The following is a 19,374-nucleotide window of genomic DNA, read 5'->3' as shown; positions in this document are numbered from 1 at the left end:
GGTAAAGCCTCTACGGCTGTGCTGTCCACTCAGGATTGTGTGGCTTTCTCATAGGTATCCACTTTATCCAGAGTGGTGAAAGCAGAGTCCTCAGCCAGGCAGATGTTGGCCACAGGCTGAGGTACAGGTGCAGCAGAAGGACTAGGCCACATAGTCTTGGCCCTCTTCTTAGGCAGTTCTGACAGGACATCCGATGCGGCTTCCATCTCTAATGCAATTTGTTTTAACCAATGGTTCTCTAAATAAAGGTTTAGAGCATGCAAACGGTAATGTAAGGTGCTCGGTACAAACGTCTGACAAATAGTGCAGTTCTCGTGGTTGTGTTCCTTACCTAAACAAAATATGGCACTGGTCGTGGGGGTCTTTGTGAGGGATCTGCCAGCCACTCTTATGCTTGCCCTTTCCGGATGACATGAACAGACTATACATCAAAAACAGAAGAACGGCAAGGGATACTTATCTGAATTTTTCTTAATACGACATCCGTGAGTAGCAGGAGCACCTGGAGTATGACTGGCAGCTGAAATGTTCTGAGGGCTGGTGCGTGCAGACATCACTTTTATGGCCCACATTCCTACAGCCATGTCAGACGTCCGACACACCTAGAGGGACTGAAAATCTTTGGAATCCTGGCTGGATGAACTGGAAAGGAAGAAGGGTAAACCCCACATGTAGAATATTGCAACATTGGAATAGAAGGACATCAGTTAATACCTAATTTTCACAGAGGAAAAGCTGTCATCCCCCATTTATTGTCTTTACCATCTATGTCAAGCAAAGTTCATTAGCACTCAAGAAAAATCTTGAGTAGATGGGAAATAGGAAATACACCCCAGGGATCACTTGTCTCTGCTGGACAGTGGCACAGGAAAATAACTTTCTTGGGTGGCGTAAGCTATGGAACCTTGCTGGCTAGTCTTATGTAGGCCCTTGGGCTGATAGCCTAGTATCTACCTATGAACCTATGGAGAGGTACTGCACACAGCAGAGAAAGAAAAAGCATACTATAAATATGTTTAAGAAACATTAAACAGTATATTGAAAGACCATAAAGTTACTAGTACTCAGATATATTTATTAAGGAAATATAATAGGAATAAAGAGTTTGATATAGAAAATTAATTTTATTAGTTTACATTTTCCACACCAACCTAGTGGGTTTAGTTAAAAAAGTAATGTTGGATGGGGGGGGGGGTAAGGGTCTTGGAGAGTTAGGAAGAGATACAGTTATGCACCTTGATGGAAGAGAATGAAAACCTTCCCTGCATAGTTAGAATAAAATATTCCAGGAATTGAGCTAAATATACTGACTTAGGAAGTAACCCTTTTGATTAGCACCCAACAAGAGACCTTTTTCACTCAGCAAGATAAGACTTCCTCAGACCATTTTTCTGGCTTCTTTCAGAACAGATATCACACCCTCACAGAAAAGAGCTCTAGCCAGGATTAGGGACAACTTGTGAGGTCCAGGGTTGACATATATGCATTTATGGAACCTTAGCTCAGGGAAAGAGAGCACAGAGAGGCAAAGATCTGGCCATCCTTCTGCTGAGGAAGAGCAAGAGGCAGAACCAGTGTTTTCTGGCTCATGTGGTGCAATCATAATTGTCTAACCAATCTTCCCTGACTTTCAAATGTATCTTGGGGTAATTAATAGAAGGCATACAGAGTCCTGCCCCAAATAAATCATCTGTATGCCAGGGTTCTGCAGCTGAATTTTCTCAAGTATCTGTTTGGGTTGGGTGGAAAAAGGTTTACCTCTGGCACAGCCCTGACATGTACAAGTTCTAGAAAGATTTCTCCTTTCAGCATCCATTCATTTGGATCTAGTAAGGTTCTCCTGAGATAGTCTACCAATAGGTGGGTCTCTGGGCCTGGTATGGAGGAAGCTATAAGCAACAGATGTAGTTGCTCTGCCAGATTCCATACTTCCTTCACAGACTGCAAGATTTAGTACCCCCACTTGTTTACATACCACTTGCCTATGGTGTTGTCTACCAGGATTAAGGGTCCCAGTTTCACTTGGTCTTTGAAAGCCCTCATTGCTAGAATAACTGCTCTCATTTCATTTGTGTGTGTTTTGTCATGCACATGTCCCCTGCACACACACTGTTCTTCCAAGTGAGCGCTTCAGGCCAAATTTAAGCTGTATGCGATTAGTACACGGCAAGGCTCTTGGGTTTTGAATGCCTCATCATTACTTCCTTTTTTTTTTTTAACCCAATGGATGGCAGTGTCTAAAGGCTGGTGGTGCGGTGACCAGCATTTTTTTTCCCAGAATTACTGTAAAATTTCTAATGTGAAGCTTTGCTACAGGAACCATCAAAATGCACAATGCCACATGCCTCAGAAACCAGAGAAACTCAATGGCTAAAATGCAGTCTTTGCTGCGGGTGCGCTTGTAGCAAGTAAACAGGGAGAAAATTTTCACCAAGTCAGGAAATCCTTCTGTCGAACAGAGTCTAGTATTGCCCCCAGAAAGCAGACTCTTGGGGCAGGGCATAATTGCTATTTTTGGAAGGTTAGTTAGGCCTACCTTCTGAAAATACTCCAGTGATCTGCATGATTCTGTGCAGTGTATGGATGCTGTATGAATCAGGCAAATCATCCACAAAGAGACGTGTACCTCTGTTATCCTGCAGAAGGCTAAGATGGGTACCTGACCATTGGTAAATACTCCAGGTACAGTAGATAAATGAAATTTAAGGCAAAAAAATGGTAGAAGGAATCTCCTGCTCTGAAATTTAAAGTACAGTTGTGCAAGAACTTACCAAAACTACAGCTTTCCAACAGATCTGTTGCAGTATTCTCAGCATATGGGTTTTCACTCTCCATCTGGCCAGGGCAAAGCTTTTATTTCCCAGGGGTATATGTCTGACACATGCTCTCAGCTTGTATGTATCAGGGCATGAAGGCAGACATATGCACAATTACTCAGACCATTTCCAAGACAGCAGCATGAAGACTTTTGAGAGGAAACTGGTCAGCTAGGAGGGGTGTAGCTTGAAGAGGCAACTTTCCCAAACGCGGTCTATAAGTGATACCCTGTTCCAATATTTCACTCTCTCTTTCTGTTGTAAGATATCACCTAGACTGCTTTTGGAGGAACTTGCGTCTTCAAGCTACACCAAAAGCAGTCTAGGTGATACCTTACAACAGAGAGAGAGAGAAATATTGGAGCAGGGGAAGGAATCCTGCAACAGTGATCAGTAGGACAATTGTTATAGTAAGGTCTTACACAATTATACTACAGCCTAATCAAAATCAGTTACAGTATTAACATATGGGCAATTCCGGTAGAGAACAGGGAGAAGAGAGAATGAGTTGTTCTGGAGACCAGGCAGAGGAAAGGCAGCCCTGGATCTCAAAAAGGCATCAATCTTATAATACTTGGTGTAGGTGTGCACAGAAGACCAGGTGGCTGCTTCCAAGATGGACCTAGCTTTTAGACCCTTGTGGAAGACCCAATTGTTAAGATCCCAGAAGAGACCACTCCTCCACAAGTGGCATGTGCTTTTTCAACAGCCAGTCAATGCTTTCCCATATTGGGTGTAATATAAAGAGATAGCCTTCAGTATCCAAAATGCAATGGATTGCTTAGAGACAGGCTGGCCCAGTTTGAAAGCCATGAATGAAAACCAGTTGCTCAGTTTGACAGTTTTGTCCAAGTAGAACTTCAGCTGCTTGAGAACATCTAAATGAGTGGAGAACTCTTTCCCCCTTATTCTGGGGAATAGGGGGAAAAGGTAGACAGGTGATGAGTGATTCAAGGACATGACATTTACTACTTTAGGAATGAAAGATGGGTTGGCCCTGAAAGCCACCCTTTCCCTGAGAAAGGGTGGAATAGCCATAAGATCCTGAAATTCTGAGGACAGAAGCCAGAATAGTCCTCACAGTGCTGTATTATAAAGTGGCAGAAGCTGCTGTCTCAAAAAATAGCAAAGTAATTTTTTCCAGCAGAAAGTTGAGGTCATAGGGAGGTGAAATAGGTTTTCCTTGGTGGTTTTAAAATGCAAAACTCCCTCAAGAAAAGTTTGACCTCCATCTTAGACATGAGGAAGATCAAGCAGACAGATGGACTTAAATGGAAGAGTAGGCCAGACCAGAATGCAACGACACACACAGATTCAAGGACAGAATGGGCATACAAGAATGGGTCCTGCCCATGCTTGGAAGCATCAAACAGAAACTTCTTTTTCCACTTAGCAGTATCTAATTTTCTGGTTTTTTGTAGAAACTCGATCACCTCCTCAGAAAAGGGGTGTCTTGTATGGATTTTGAATGTGCAGATGTAATTGCAATGATGTTTCCTTTGAAAAAGATGGAGTAGGAGGGGAAACAAATGCTATCTTGGCCAAAAAGGAACCAGCTGTAGAAATTTTTGTAGCTTTCTTTTAAACTTTTAGGAAGACTTTTGGAAGTACAGGCATACAGGAACCTCCCCAACCATTGTAAAGAGAATTATCTGTCCTCCAAGCTAAGGGGAAAGAACTCTTGGAGGAGAACAGGTGAAGCTGGTAGTTCTGTTGAAGCGAAAAGGTCTACCTGGATATCCCCACTTCTGCCTTATTCTTTTGAAGACTGGTTTGTTCAGGGGCCATTTGTGAGGGTCCTTTAAGGAACTTCTTAAGGAGTCTGCCAGTACATTCTACTGTCAGAGAATGTATGCTGTCAGAATCATGCCCGTTTATGTGGCTAGGTGCCATGCCTCCTGTGCAAGTCTGCACAGTGGGTAAGATCTTGTGCCCATTTGTTCAGATAACACAACTGTGGTAGTGTCTATGTACAAGAATAGTGAGCCTGGTTTCTACAGATGTGAGATTATCTGCAGTGCTTGCAGAAGGGCTCTCATTTCTTTTAGGTTGATGTGTTCTTTCAGGATGGGGAAGGCCCTTTCCCCTGCACTGTCCAAGGCAGCTGTGTGAAGAACTTAGTTTGGTGGAGCTGGACCAGGGTTTGGCATGACCTGTATTTTCCCCCACCAGAGTAGCTCTTTGAGGCAATGTAACATTGGGATCAGTGTCTCTAGAGGATGGGAGTGCTGAGACTAGACTGATTTCAAGTACCACTGAATTTTCAGCATACAAGTTATGGCCAGAGGAAACACTGGAATGCCATGAAACACAAGGTCCAGAGTACCTTCCTTGCTGTGCAGCGAGACACTGAGTTTCTGAAAACAGTGGCCAGACTGAGAGCTTTTTCTTGGAGAAGGAAAGTAAGTATTCTGTTTATTTCTAGAAAAAACAGTTCCTAACTGGGTATGAGATGGGATTTTTTTTTAAGCTGATTGTGAACTGATGGGTAGGAGATGTACCATGAATGCATACGCCCATGGAGGGGGTCTCTAGAGAGAGCTTGAATGAAAAGGTCATAGAGGTACAAGAAAATATGCATTCCCAGTGTGTGACAGAAGGCCACTGCTGGAGTAGGCACAAACTGTTGATACTGTAGAAGAGGGCACAGCAGTAAACTGAAAATGTAATGAGCCACAGAAAATGACAGTAATTTCCTGCAAGAGGGTCAAATGATGTGGAGGTAGGTATCTTTCAGGTCTAGTAATGTAATAAGGGTGCTGGGAAGAATGAAAATTAGAAGGGTGTTCAGAGAGTATGTTGAAGGTGGATACCCTTAGAAAGGTGTTTAGAAGAGATCTGGAATGGGGTTCTATTGTCCTTTCTTGGTACCAGAAAAATTCTGTAACAGAACTATTTTCCTATGAAAGAGGATGGTACTCTATGGTGCCTTGATCTAGTAAGTCCCGAATGACAGGGCCGAGCAACGAAGCCGTTTTTTTTTTTTTTAAGACAAGGCAGGCCCTTTAGGCAGGGGATGCTTTCCTGTGACAGGGTATAGCCTTCTTTGACAGTCAGAACCCAATTGTTGGTAGCTATCATTTCCCAGAAAGGAAGGGGCAGAGAAAGTCTTTTTAAAAGAGGAAGGGAGTCGCAGGTTTTTGCTTCTGAAGGGAGGGGCTCCCTGAAGATTTACTATGTTGTTGGTTTAGAAAATCTTTCTTGGCAGTTCTCTTTGAAAGTGGACAGTGGATCCCTATTAACTCATTCACTCCAATGGACGTCAGGAAGTTTGCACTGTAACTTCCAATGGGCAGAGCCAAAGCCTTTTGACAGAATCAAATTATGTTCACACATTTCAAACAAATGTTCATATCTCTGGAACCATAGGGGTATGTAAGAAATATTAATGGCAAACTCTTCAGCACAAGCTATTTTTATAGTGGCAGTATTCTTTAGGATCTAGGTATTAAACCAAATTGTATATGTCATAGTAAAGTACAGTTTTGTGCCTACCATAAATGTAGATGTTAGAGTGTTCACACTGCTGCAGTCATTACACTTGGGTTATCTCGCCGTTGGGCAGTCCCGCAGTCGGCCAGAGTTCCAAAGTCTTGGTCCGGTGTCAGTTGCTGTCGCTTCTTCCCTGACATCAGTGCGCCAGGGGGATATAAGATGCATCCGACGCCATTTTCTTCAGTTTTTCTTGCCCCAGATGTCAGGTGCCTCCAAGTAGGTAGGCAATACATATTGCTAATAAAAAATATACATATAAAAATAACAATACCTTCATTTACAAGTAAATACACCACAAAGGTTGTATAGGATAGAAAGGTATAGATAAGTCCAGCTAGTTTAGAGGGGATGGAGGGAGGGTAACCTGGACTGCAGCAGTGTGAACACTCGAACATCTACATTTATGGTAGGTACAAAACTGTACTATGTTCATAGTGTTACACTGCTGCAGTCATTACACTTGGGTAGAATCCCAAAGCTAAGGTTCGGTGGCTGGTCTATAAAGAGTTAGGATTGGCTATGAGGCCCTGCAGAACTGCAGTGGCAAATCCTGCTCTGGATTTAGAGTACAAAGGCAGGTGGTAATGCTTGGCAAAGGTGTGCACTGAACTCCAAGTTGCAGCCTCTAAAATTTCCTTGGTAGGTGGTACTCTGAGAAAGGCTGTTGAAGTGACTGTTGCCCTGGTGGAATGCGGCCTAATGTTATTTGGGGCTGATTTTCCATGCTGTGTGTAGCAGTAACGTATACAGTGTCCTATCCCTTTGGATATAGTCTGCTTTGAGATAGCCTTGCCCTGCGATCCTGCAGCATATGCTACAAACAGTTGCTCAGTTTTCCTGAAAGCTTTTGTTTTGTCCAAGTAGAAGCGTAGCTGCCTGTGTATGTCCAAAGAATGCAGAAGTTTCTCCCCTTTATTCTGGGGGTTTGGATAAAAAGTTGGCAAATGGATGGTTTGGTTAAGAGCCACACTAGATACCACCTTTGGCATAAAGGTAGGGTTTGTCCTTAAAGAAACCCTGTCCTGATGAAAAATTATAAAAGGTTCCACTGCCATCAATGCCTGTAGTTCTGAGACTCTTCCTGCTGAAGTTACTTCTAGGAGCAGAGCTGTTTTCCATGATAAAAATTTTGTATTGGCTGGCTCAAAAGGTGGCAGGGTTAGTTTTTCCAAAACGAAATTGAGGTCCCAAGTTGGTGTTTGTGCTCTCTGGGGTGGTCTTATGTTTTTAGCCCCAATGAGGTACTGTTTTAGCAAGAGATGAGAGAATAAAGGAGGATCTGTGTTGTAATGTGTGAAATGGCAGAGGTGTGGCTCTTAATTGATGAGGAGGATAGGCCTCTGTCCAGCATCTCAGTTAAGTATTGTAAAATCTGAGGAATGTTTGGAACAAGAGGGTCAAGGTTTTGAGCCTGGTTCCAGGTGCAGAATCTCTTCCATTTTTCTGAGTAAGCTTTCCTGGTGCTAGGCCTCCTGGCCTCCAAAATGACATTCATGACAGCTTTAGAGTGAGGCGCTGCTTGTTTGACTAATGAATCTGCCATGCAGCCAGGTTTAGGGTTTTGAGCTGACCATGCAGGATCTGATTGTTTTGAGTCAGAAGGTGAGGAATTTGAGGCAAAATCCATGGTGGGCCTTGAGCCAAGTTCCTTAAGATAGGGTACCAGTGCTGGCGTGGCCAGCCTGGAGCAATCAGGATAATCTGTGGTTTTTCAAGTCTGGCTTTTAGGAGTACCTCTGAAAAGAGAGGCAGTGGCAGGAAGGCAAACTTTTAGGGTTTTCCAGCGGATCAATAGAGCATCCTCTTTCCATGCTTGCTTGTGATAAGTCTTCGTGCAGAATTTTTGTAGTTGGCAATTCAGTGGGGAGGCAAAAAGATCTATGTCTGGGCATCCCCATTTTTGCATTACCATGCTGAAGATTTGTGGATTCAATTTCCATTCGTGAGGGTCCATGATACTTCTGCTTAGATCGTCTGCCAAAGTATTTTTCTTTCCTGGCAGGAATTGTGCTTGCAGGTGAACTTAATACGTTACATCTGTGTTCCACAAGGTCATGGCTTGCCTGCATAGAGGGATAAGGTGGAGTGCCCCCTTGCTTGTTTATGTACCACATTACTGTGGTGTTGTTTGTCTTAAATTGTCCTGGATGCAGAAGGTCCTTGAAAGCTGTTAGGGCATTTACAGCCAACATCTCTTTTTGTTTGCTGTGAAGATGCATCTGGTCTGTGGTCCACTTGCCCTGAATGCATTTTCCTGCCATGTGTGCTCCCCAGGCATAATCCGAAGCATCTGTTGTGGCTGTGGGTAGGGTAAAAGGCTGACCCTTGTTTAGGTGACATGCTTGTGCCCACCATCGAAACTCCTGTCGTAGGCAGGGAATCATTGGTATTACTGCTTCTAAACTGTGAGAGTGTTGAGTCCAAACACTTTTTAGGTACCATTGTAATTTCTTCATATGCAGTCTGGCATATGGTATTAGTAGTATGCAGGATGCCATGAATCCCAGGGCCTGCAGACTTTCTTGCAGGGAGATGGGACTTTTTTGCCAGTAGTTGAAAATAATGAGTTAGTTGAACTTGTTTGTCTAGCGTGAGGTAAGCCATCTGGGCCATTGTATTTAAGCTGGCACCCAGGAATATAATCTGTTGTGAGGGCACTCATTTTGACTTCTTTTCGTTTACTGTGTACCCTAGAGAAATTAACCTTTTTACAAATGCCAGATGCTGTAGAAGAGTGTCCTTCGTCTCTGCTTGAATGAGGCAGTCGTCCAGGTATGGATATATTTGAATTCCTTTTTGTCTGCAAAATGCAAGTACTGGTGTCAGGCACGTTGTAAAGACCCTGGGCACAGTAGATAAGCCAAAGGGCAGTGCAGAGAATTGGTAGTGCATCATACCAGCTTTGAATCTGAGGTATCTTCTGCAATTTTGTCTGATAGAGACATGCAGGTATGCCTCTGAGATCCAGAGTAACAAGCCAAGCCTTCTTGCCCAGCATGGGTAGAAGCTGCTGTAATGTCAACATTTTGAATTTCGGAATATCCAGGTAAGTATTTAGAATTGAAAGGTCTAGTATGGGCCTCCAGGCCTTGTCCTTTCTGGGGACCAGGAAGAGTCTTGAGTAAACTCCTTGTCCTTGTTCCAGTTGTGGTACTTTTTGAATAGCTCTCATGTCCATGAGGGCTGAAATTTGTTTTTGTGCCTCTGCCCATTGATTTTGTGGCAGGTCTGGCATTCCTTTTAGCCTTGGTAAAGTATGAAAGTGGAACCTGTAACCTTGAGACACAATATTCAGAACCCATTTGTCTTGGGTGACTGTTTGCCAGCTTTGTGAAAAAAATGCTAGTTTTCCCCCTAAGGGGGCTTCCAAAAGGGAAGTGCTTGGCGTACGAAGGGGAAGTCATTGTGACTGTTTCCTGTTGAGACTTTTCCTCGCCTCCTTTTGGGGTTGAGGTGCCCCACGGTCGTTGTCTGTTTGAACCTTGGGGTCGAGATCTGCCTCTTGGGCGTCTGTATCTGCCTCTCTGTGGCCTGTCTGACACTGGAAAGGACCAATTCTTAGTTGGCCAATTTCTGCTAAATCGAGGTGGCTGTACATGTAAGAAATCCTTGACTGTTTGCATAGATTTAGCTTTATCCTCCATTTTCTTTAACACCTCTTCTGCCTTAACACCAAACAAGGTATCCTGCTGTAAAGGAGCATCCAATAATTTTGCCTTAACATGATCAGATAAACTCTTTACTTTTAACCAAGCATGTCTTTGAATCACAGAACTTGTAACTGCGGCCCTACAAGAGGCCTCTAAAGAATCAAAACCACATTGTAGAGTGTTTTCCCACCTGCTCAACTGCATCCAATAAATCCTGCATTTCTTTACAATCAGGAGCTTCTGAGCTTGCAAGCATTTTCTGTTTTAACTTGAGCCATTAAATACTGTTGGTACTTAAGCATGTGAAACTGGCAATTTAAAGCTCTTACTGCTAAAGTTGCAGAAGTGTATACTTTCTTCCCCCATCTATCCAAAGCTCTGGAATCTCTGTCAGAGGGCACTGGATTTTTTGCAATGGAAGCCTTAACCCCTTTTGGACCCTGGGAAATAGTTTCTGGATCCGCTGAATGTTTTTTATAAAGAAACTTGAGAGTCTGGGACTCTATAATATCTATCTGGCTTGGCTGGTGCAGGGGGCAAAGAATCAGGAGATAAGCTGGATTCAGAGAACACATCATCCACAAAATCAAGCACATGCAGAATAGCCAAGGGCCTGTGCTGAGGCAATAAAAGGAAATCCCTGAGCCTTTTCTTGGATTCTGAGTAATCCTGACTTTCCCAATGGAAATGCTCCCTCATGGTATGTAAATTTTCCCCAAAAGAGTAATGCTCAGGAGGAGAGGCTGAAGGGATAGATTCTTCCGTATCAGAGTCCTCATAGGGGGGTAGAGAGTATCCCTGGTCTGAAGAGGAATCAGAGGAAATGGAAACCTTATCAGAGGAATCCATCTGTATCCTGCCTAGGCCTTTTCTCAGGAGGGGGATGGGAACCCCTGATTAGAGTAATGAGGTCTTCGGACATTTTGAGCATCTGTTTTTTAGGCATGGAGGACTGTCCAGGAGAATGCTGTACTTGTTTCTTTGTCTTTAATGGTACTTTTGTCTTGGCTGTTTTAATGGTAAGTTGTGCAGGTCTGAAAACACCCTCAGAAGCAGACGCCTGCTCAGCGGCTCCGGACCCATCTGAGGAATTAGTTTCCATAGGCCCAATACCTTGAGTTTCCAGAGGCCTAGTCGTCTCCACGTGGGAGTCGGAGGCGGCCTGTGGCTCTGAGGTAGCGGGTGTCAGGGGCTGCGAAAGTGCCTCACTGAGAACCAGCGACGGCCTAGAAGAGGTTTTGGGCCTCAGATGCCTGTCTTTATCCTTGTCCTTGTGTTTTTTCGGTATTGCGGTCGTTGGTTGATCCGACTGCATAGTATAATTGAACTTTTGGCCAAAGTAGTGCAAAGCAAAATCAAAACTTTTTATAGTGCGTTTGTTAAATCTAGCACAAAACTGACAGCTAGTGACGTTGTGATCAGGGCCTAGGCATGGAATACAGTAAGAGTGGAAGTCCTTATGAGGTATTGGCTTCCCACAAGAAATACAATTATTAAATTTTTCTGATATCGGTCTGAGGCAAGAAAAAAAGTTTCCCCAACGGGGTACTTAACTTTATTGAAGACTTCGGATCTGAAATTAGACTTCGAAAATCTCAGGAGTCTGCCGACCGGCACTTGCAAACTGCTTCTGCTTCGGGCACCGCGCAGCAAGAGACTGAAGAAAATGGCATCGGATGCATCTTATATACCCCTGGCGCACTGACGTCAGGGAAGAAGCGACAGCAACCGACACCGGACCAAGACTTTGGAACTCTGGCCGACTGTGGGACTGCCTGATGGCAGGATAACCTAAGTGTAATGACTGCAGCAGTGTAACACGATGAACATCTACTATATTTGTAATATTTTGTAAATAAAGTATCTCAGCAATCACTCAAGTTACACACACACTGTCCACAGCATTTTATTCATCTAGCTGAAAGCTTTCATATGAGGCCAAGGAGTTCTGTGTTACTTGGTTGTTGAGATATTTAGAAAAATGTGAAAATTATATAAATTAAAATAAAAAGTCAATATCTATTTACTTGCACTAGACAGGGGTCAAGTAGTAATGCTGTTAAGTTTGCCATTGTGTAAGCTTTAAGATAAAATTGTTTAAAATCTCGTACATAGCACGGTTTTGAAATTATTAATACAAATAGAAACACGCAATATTTGACACCTAGATGCATTAACATGAGTTAACTGCAGATGCACCCAGAGGGATCACTTGGGTGTAATGAGTTAAAGTCTATTTGGCCTGATAATTCCTGTGGTATCAAGGGTCTGTAGAAAGCAAAATTTGCCTACAGATTCTGCCATTTTGTCCTGGTCCAGGCATTTTAGACACTGGGTTTTGAGGAATGTGTTAAAGGGAGGAGAGTCTCGACCTAAAGGTTTTAGGAAGAAATAAGTGACAGATGGAGCAAGAGGTGGAGTCATGTTCTGGGCCTAAACAAAGAAAGGCATTCATAAGTCTTACCATGCTCTTATAGGGATTTGAAAAGTTTTGCAGCTTCTGGGCTAAAGAGATCTTTAGGGTTGAATCTATGATTTTAGATTTTAAGTCCTCAAGCCCGAGTTGGCTGCTTAACTGTGTATAATATTTGAGGACTGAACCTGTGATTGCAGCCCTTGAACAGGCATATACAGCATCATAACTGCATTTTTTGGTCAGCCTAGCAATTTGAGTAGACTGAGACAGTAAGATCTGCATTTGCTGCTTAGAATCTACAGATTGTGGGTCTGACATTATTTTATTCAGATACTGTAAGACAGATGGCAAATATTCAGGTATCTGGCAGTAGATAGACCTTTCCGCCACAGGGTTCTTATTTTATTATTGTTCTAGATAGACCTTTCCCCACCTATTCATAGTACTACTAGCCTTGCCTACGGGAAGGCCATTAGCAATGGGGAAAAGTTTAGAGGGCTTATCTGAGGACAAGACTGCAGCAGGGTCAGCCACAGGGTTCTTATTTTATTATTGTAGTTCATCAGGCACCTTCTAGACTCTGTCTAGTCTTAGGTACTTGTGGTTGAGAATCAGGAGCTGAAGATACAGACTGAAAGGTGCCCTGGTATGCATCTAGTATGGGGCAGGCTGGAGTGTCCACTTCCAAAAGACTACAGCATCTCTCAAATATCTGACATTTGCTTCGATTGCCATTCAAACTGTCTCGTGTTCTGAAGCTTCTAAGGCAAGCCTCTCAATAGGGGAGAGTCAGGAGGAAATGAGTCCTTCAGAGGAGAGTTATTCTGGGGAATGGACCTGTGAGGAACAGTCCAGGGAATGATCAGAATACAGTTCCTGACCATCCTCAGAGGAATCAGTGTGGCTTGTGGCAGCTAGAGCACAAAGAAGTGTCAGGGCCATGACTACTTTGAATAAGCCCTGGGAGATGTTCATCCAATGTTTTTATTTAGAAGCTGTAGGGGAGATCACATGCCTAATTTTCTGCATTTTCTTTTTAAGTGCGATATCCACCTGAACAAGTCATGGATGCTCGAAACCTTGGCAAACTTCAATGAGTGTGCCTAGAACCTCTTCCCTAAGATTTGAGAAACTCCACGTGGACCCTCTGAAATAATTAGACATGGTTCATTTGAAGTGTTTGCTACCTTCAAGCCTTAGGAACCATACCTGCCTCCAATGGGGTCTCAGTAACAAGCAAATGAGACTATCAGATGGGCCACAGGTTCTGCAACCTTAACAGACACCTCTGACTCAGAAGGCTGCGACTTGTCTCGGGGTCTTTAGTTTCTTCTTTGGAGGAAGGGTGATGTTACATGCTGAAGATTCTGCCATTTTGTCCTGATCCAGGCATTTTAGACACTGGGTTTTGAGGAATGTGTTAAAGGGAGGAAAGTCTCGACCTAAAGGTTTTAGGAAGAAATGAGTGACAGATGGAGCAAGAGGTGGAGTCATGTTCTGGGCCTAAACAAATAAAGGCACTTAGCGTGCAAGTCCTTGTACAGGATGCACCTACTGCACTCACACTTAGCCCTCTTAGCTGACATCTAACAAAAATGATCTACACAATCAAAAACCTTGATGGAAAAAAAAAAAAGGCCACCCAATGGGGCACTTATCTGAAATGTAAAAAAGTGAAGCAACCGTACCAATGACCCAACAAAATTTAGTCATGCATAACCTGCATTTGGGCTAGCAGCAAAATAGTCTGAGGTGCTCATAAATACAGCTGCCTACATACCCAGATGCATACGAGCAAAGGCCACATGTACTCCCTTGGTAAGGTAAAGCTTTGGTAGCCCAGACAGAAATCAGTGGAAGAAAACCCATATGTTAAGAATACTGGTACAGTGATTTCAGTCAGGACATCTTGGGGACCAGAAAAAAATCAGTTTAAGGTCTAGGATGGGTCGCTTAAGTTTTCTACTTTCTTGGAGCAAGAAAAAGTCTGGAATGAATTACCTTTCCTCTTTCTTTGAGGGGGCAGGGGGAGTACCTTTCTATGGAGCCTTGCTGTAAAAGCAGACCTATTGGAGTCAGAGCTTCTCATACTTGGCTTGGTGGAACTGTATGCTGGAAAGAAGAAAATATTGTATGAATAATGGGTAGTGACTTTAGCATAAAAATAATTATTTTTATTATGGCTCCCTGCAGTGTTCACTGCAGGCTTTGAAAAAGAGATGAAAGACAAGTCTTTAACCTGCTTTGAGAATGCTCAACAGCCATTTGTCTAGATTATCTTGACCCATATATGGTGAGAGAGGACAAGCCTTCCCTCTAGTTTTGAAGGTAGAGGGAAGGCTTGTGCAAAAAGTGGGGATGGTTTGGGTGGGAATACAGTGGGGACTGGCCGAATCAGTTACCCCTGCTGGGCCAGAGGTTGAGGTCCATTAGGTCTAGAAGTAGGTTTATTGTCAACTTTCATGTTGCTTTGATGTTCTACCCCTTCTGATCCTTTCCACTTAATCTGTGCTGAGAGAGACAAAAGGACCAGAGCCTAGTGGAATAGTGTCTACTAAACCTGATGGCTGAATCAATGAAAACTCTGACACACTACACAGATTTAGCAGTTTCCTTCAGCTTTTTGAAGGTTAATTACATGGATCCAAAGCGGTCTTGATCTGGAGGAGCATCCAGAATCGGACTTCTGGAAGAGAACGTTACCTTAATCAGACATGCCTGCAAATTAAAAAAAACCCTGATACAGCCACCCTGCGTGATATTTCCAAAGCATCAAATACATAATGCAAAGAATTAAGACAGCATTGTAGACATTTATCAATTATTTGGAGACAGCCCCATCTTCCACCCCCTCCAGTTTCTTTCATATGGTCTAGCAGAATTTCTTGGTACTTAATATGGAAAAGAAATTGATGAGACTTTTTGCCAAACCGGTCAAGGGTTCTCTTTTGTCATTTGGTAAGGCCCTCTTAGCTTCCTTAGGACCATGAAGTCACCACTTCAGTATGAGAAGTAGGATTCCTAAAAAAAGAATTTGTGGGAATCCAGAACACTATAAAAACAGTCCGGCTTCCAAGGAGCAGGTGGTTGCGAATCAAGCTGCAGGGAGTCTAAAATATCATCCACTACTAACTAGTACTGGAGGAAGGACAAAAGGTTTATGTTCTGGACACTTAAAAAAATTCTGACTCGAGGTAATCAACAGCTCAAAGTGAAAATGCTCCATTTTAAGAGTGTTTTGTCAAAAGTGAAGTCCTCGGGTGGTGAGGCTGAGGTAAGGATGTCTTCAGAGTCAGAATCAGCATGTGAACCCATAGATATAGTCTACATAAGCCAACTCACCCTCATCATAAGAATTCAGTCTAAGCAGATCCTGCTGGTAGGCTTGTTTGGAGTTGAGAGCCAGAAAGCCTATGCTTAGGCAACCCTGGAAGAATCCTTTTTGATTTGGCTCAGGCTTGGGTCTTACACTACAGTACTGGTACATAGCCATGGCTTGCTCACAATCGACCAACAACCCCCTTGGAATATTGAGAAGTTCTGCCCTCCATATCTGAAGACTAGCAAGGAAGTCAGAACCTGAAGCTTGCAAAAGGACCTGCAACTGAATAGACAACCCTTGTGCTTTGACTCGTACAGAGGCAGAGGAATAAGGAGGCATGTTAAGACTTCTACAGGGATTCGACAGGGGTTTCAGACAGGAATGTAAAAGCATTTCCTATCCTCTGAAAATTACAAGCTTGGGTGGACTGGCTGATGGCAAAGCAGTGTCTGCCACTCTCGTAAGTTTTGGACGCTTTTTTGTTTTCGACCCTTCAAGTAAAAGGAAAAGGGCCCTGGGTTATCTTCATGCACTATGGTTTCTGCCAGTTCTACGTATTGTAGAAGGGATTTAGTCATACGACAGTTAGTGTGCTTGTTAAAATGTGCCCAATGGAGACCATTTGGTACAATGTGCTCTGGGCCTAAGCATAATAAAGAGAATGAAAGTCCTATTTTCTACAATCTAAACAAATGTTTCTTACAACTCAAACAGAGCAGATAATGTAGAAAAAATGCTTCCCCAAAACAGCACTTAGCTTCATGATGCACTCTGATCTTCGGACAGACCAATGCATCTACCCGTGCTTTCGGCTCGATGCCAAGAAAGTGCTGTAGGATGGCACTAGCTGACAAACCTCATGCCCAGATATCCTAATATCAGATGCAGGGCATCTGCCAATCCAGGAGAAAGGATTTAAAGTTATTTTACTTGAATCAGGCAAGGGCTACTACAGCAAGAATAACCCATACTGTTATTACTGCAACAGAGAAGCATGATCTAAAGAGAATGCCTGCTGAGGACTTCTTTATAACCTAAATCTGATAAGGGAGTCCACTGTACGGGGATGTGAAATTCTCTGGCACAGGCAGAATGTGGACTGCTGCAGGCATAAATTCCGAAGACTTGGTACTGCAACAATGACTTCGAAGAATGCAGGACACACTGCTGTAGGCTATTTCAGTTTTGAATAAGTTTATTATGCAGACTGGAGTTTACCATGTAGATCTTAAACTAAAGCTTTTCTGTTCACAAGTGTTTATGAATGGTAGGACTTCCTGCAGAGTATGTTTATAACAATACTGGTAATCAGCACATCTGCCCAATACCCCCAAAAGAAACCCATCTAGGACTATCAAAATATGTCATTTGCTTTCAGTAAAAACAACTACTACTACTGCCACTTCAAAAAGGATTAGTTTCAGAAAAAGTTGGAATTAAAAAAATGGGTATGGCTCAAACTATGAAATCCACCTTCATTCTAATAAAAGGAGTTAAAATCAGACTGCTGCCTTATGGTTTATTAAGAGGTTTCAATTTCATCAACATCAGGGTAACAGTCCTATGTAGTGCTGCTTGATGGCAGATGATCATAGTTTTTGCAGGTAAAAAAAAAAAAATAATAATGTTCAACTAAACTGCTACCCCAACTCTGGTATTAGTCTACTCTAAACCAACTGTTTCCCAGGAGCCAACTCCATTAATAGAATACCATGTACATAATCAAATAAAATGCTCAGCACGTTACTGCATAAAAAGCAATGAAAGGATGCCACAGAAAAACAGTAGGATAACCAGCGAACCACTTTACTGCACAAGAAGCAGGCAAGCACTTTTGTCTAGTTAAGACTTCTTCAGAACTGCCATAACCAAACACCAACACTTGAATACATTCAGAGTCAGGTGATGTCACTGACCAATGAAATTTGTAAACTAATGCCTTACTCTCAATTTTCTATCACAATATATACTAAAAGTAGAAGTGGAAGAAAAATAATAAAATGACATAAAACAAAAAATAGTTGAGAAATTGTTAATGTGATACAATGTAAAACATGTAATAAATGGGTTATTTTTAAAAATCAACCATCTAAGCTCTTCAGTTTCAGAAGCATCATTAAGGCCAGGAGGATCCATTGCATTAAGCCTAAGAATCCACATTAACTCCCTCTTATATAAATGTTCATCTAATATAAAGCCTCTAGGGTCTTTAATAATATAATCTAGTACAACAAAATAAAATGTATGGTCAGCAGCATGCATAATATCTTTAAAGGGCATCTGAAGTTTTAGCTTTCATGACATCATTAGCATGTTCATAAATTCTCTCAACTTACGAGTTTTTCCTGTATAGAATGCATTACACAAATTACATAAAGCTGCATACACTACCAAACTTGAATCAATGAAAATGTTTGTCCACTACAAAATTCTTGTTAATCCAGAAGAACTTTATTTTTAACAGTTTTTTTTAACACTTGTTGGGATTTTTATATCTGTTTTTTTGGATGATACTTTCCTTGTGTGGGTTGATTCCATGGAGAGATTAGTTGAGCTTGAGGAATTTATAAATGGTAGTACCTCCTTAAAGTTTACATACCCAGTAGATACAGATTGTATGACATATTTGGACATCTACCTTAAGGATTATGTTAATGGCAGTTTTCTATCCAACATTTATAGAAAGATTACACTTTCAAATTATTATCTTCATTATGACAGCTGGCACCCACCCTTCCAAAAGAAGGTTGTGCCAACTGGTAAGACTAGCTCAGATGATTCAGTCTTTCAGGAAGAAGTGGGTATACTACTTAGTATGTTTACAAGGAGGGATTACCCTTCTTGATATTAAAAATAATTGGCTATTGATTTCATCAATGACCGATTTGAACAGTATTTTAGGTAATCCCCCCAAAGTAGTGTTTCATAAAAAGTGTTTAAAAAAAATGCTGAAAGACACGTATATAGAGCAAGTAGGAATCGACTCGGGGGTAAGTTTGGATGTGGACACTGCAATCAATGTAGACAGATTTTAAGAATGTAATTCTTTCAATATTAACAAGAATTTTGTAGTGGACATTTTAATTGTGATTCAAGTTGGGTAGTGTATGCCACATTATGTAATTTGTGTAACGCATTCTATATAGGGAAAACTTCTAGTCAGTTAAGAGATAGAATATATGAACATGCTAATGATGTAACGAAAGCTAAAACTTCTAATGCTCTTTATAGACATGCCCCTGACCATAAGTTTTATTTTGTTGTACTAGATTATAGTAAAGATCCTAGAGGCTTTATATTAGATGAACATTTATATAAGAGGGAATTAATGTGGATTCTTAGGCTTAATGCGATGGATCCTCCTGGCTTCAATGATGCTGGTTCTATTGCACCACTTCTGAAGCTGGACAGCTTAGATGGTTGATTTTTAAAAACATTTACTACAGGTTTGTGTCACATTAACAATTTCCCAAATAGTTTTTATTTGTTCTATGTCATTTTTCTCAATACTTTACTTCCACTTCTATTTTATGTTTAATATTTATTGTAACAGAAAATTTTGAGAGCACACAGTATTAGTTTCCAAATTTAATTACTTTTCATTGGTCAGTGACATCACATGACTTTCTGAATTTAAGTGTTGGTCTTTGGTTATTATGGCTGTTCTAACGAAAT

General features: G+C 41.9%; 1 protein-coding gene across 1 annotated transcript in view; it reads left to right on the top strand.

Moving 5' to 3' along the window:
- LOC122808389 (dual specificity tyrosine-phosphorylation-regulated kinase 1A-like) overlaps positions 1 to 19,123 on the top strand; it is a 337,526-nt gene extending 318,403 nt beyond the window's left edge. The window contains exon 4 of the mRNA XM_044079355.1: positions 18,846 to 19,123. Within this exon, the coding sequence (XP_043935290.1) occupies positions 18,846 to 19,123 (278 nt within the window). The remainder of the gene's footprint in view (positions 1 to 18,845) is intronic.
- The last annotated feature ends 251 nt before the right edge of the window (positions 19,124 to 19,374 follow it).

The sequence above is a fragment of the Protopterus annectens genome, chromosome 8.part0 (assembly GCF_019279795.1).
Source record: "Protopterus annectens isolate FY-2018-M chromosome 8.part0, PAN1.0, whole genome shotgun sequence".
NCBI classification, from domain to species: domain Eukaryota; kingdom Metazoa; phylum Chordata; order Ceratodontiformes; family Protopteridae; genus Protopterus; species Protopterus annectens.
The sequence above is the reverse complement of the archived record's forward strand: the minus strand, read 5'-3'. Positions and strand labels throughout refer to the sequence as shown.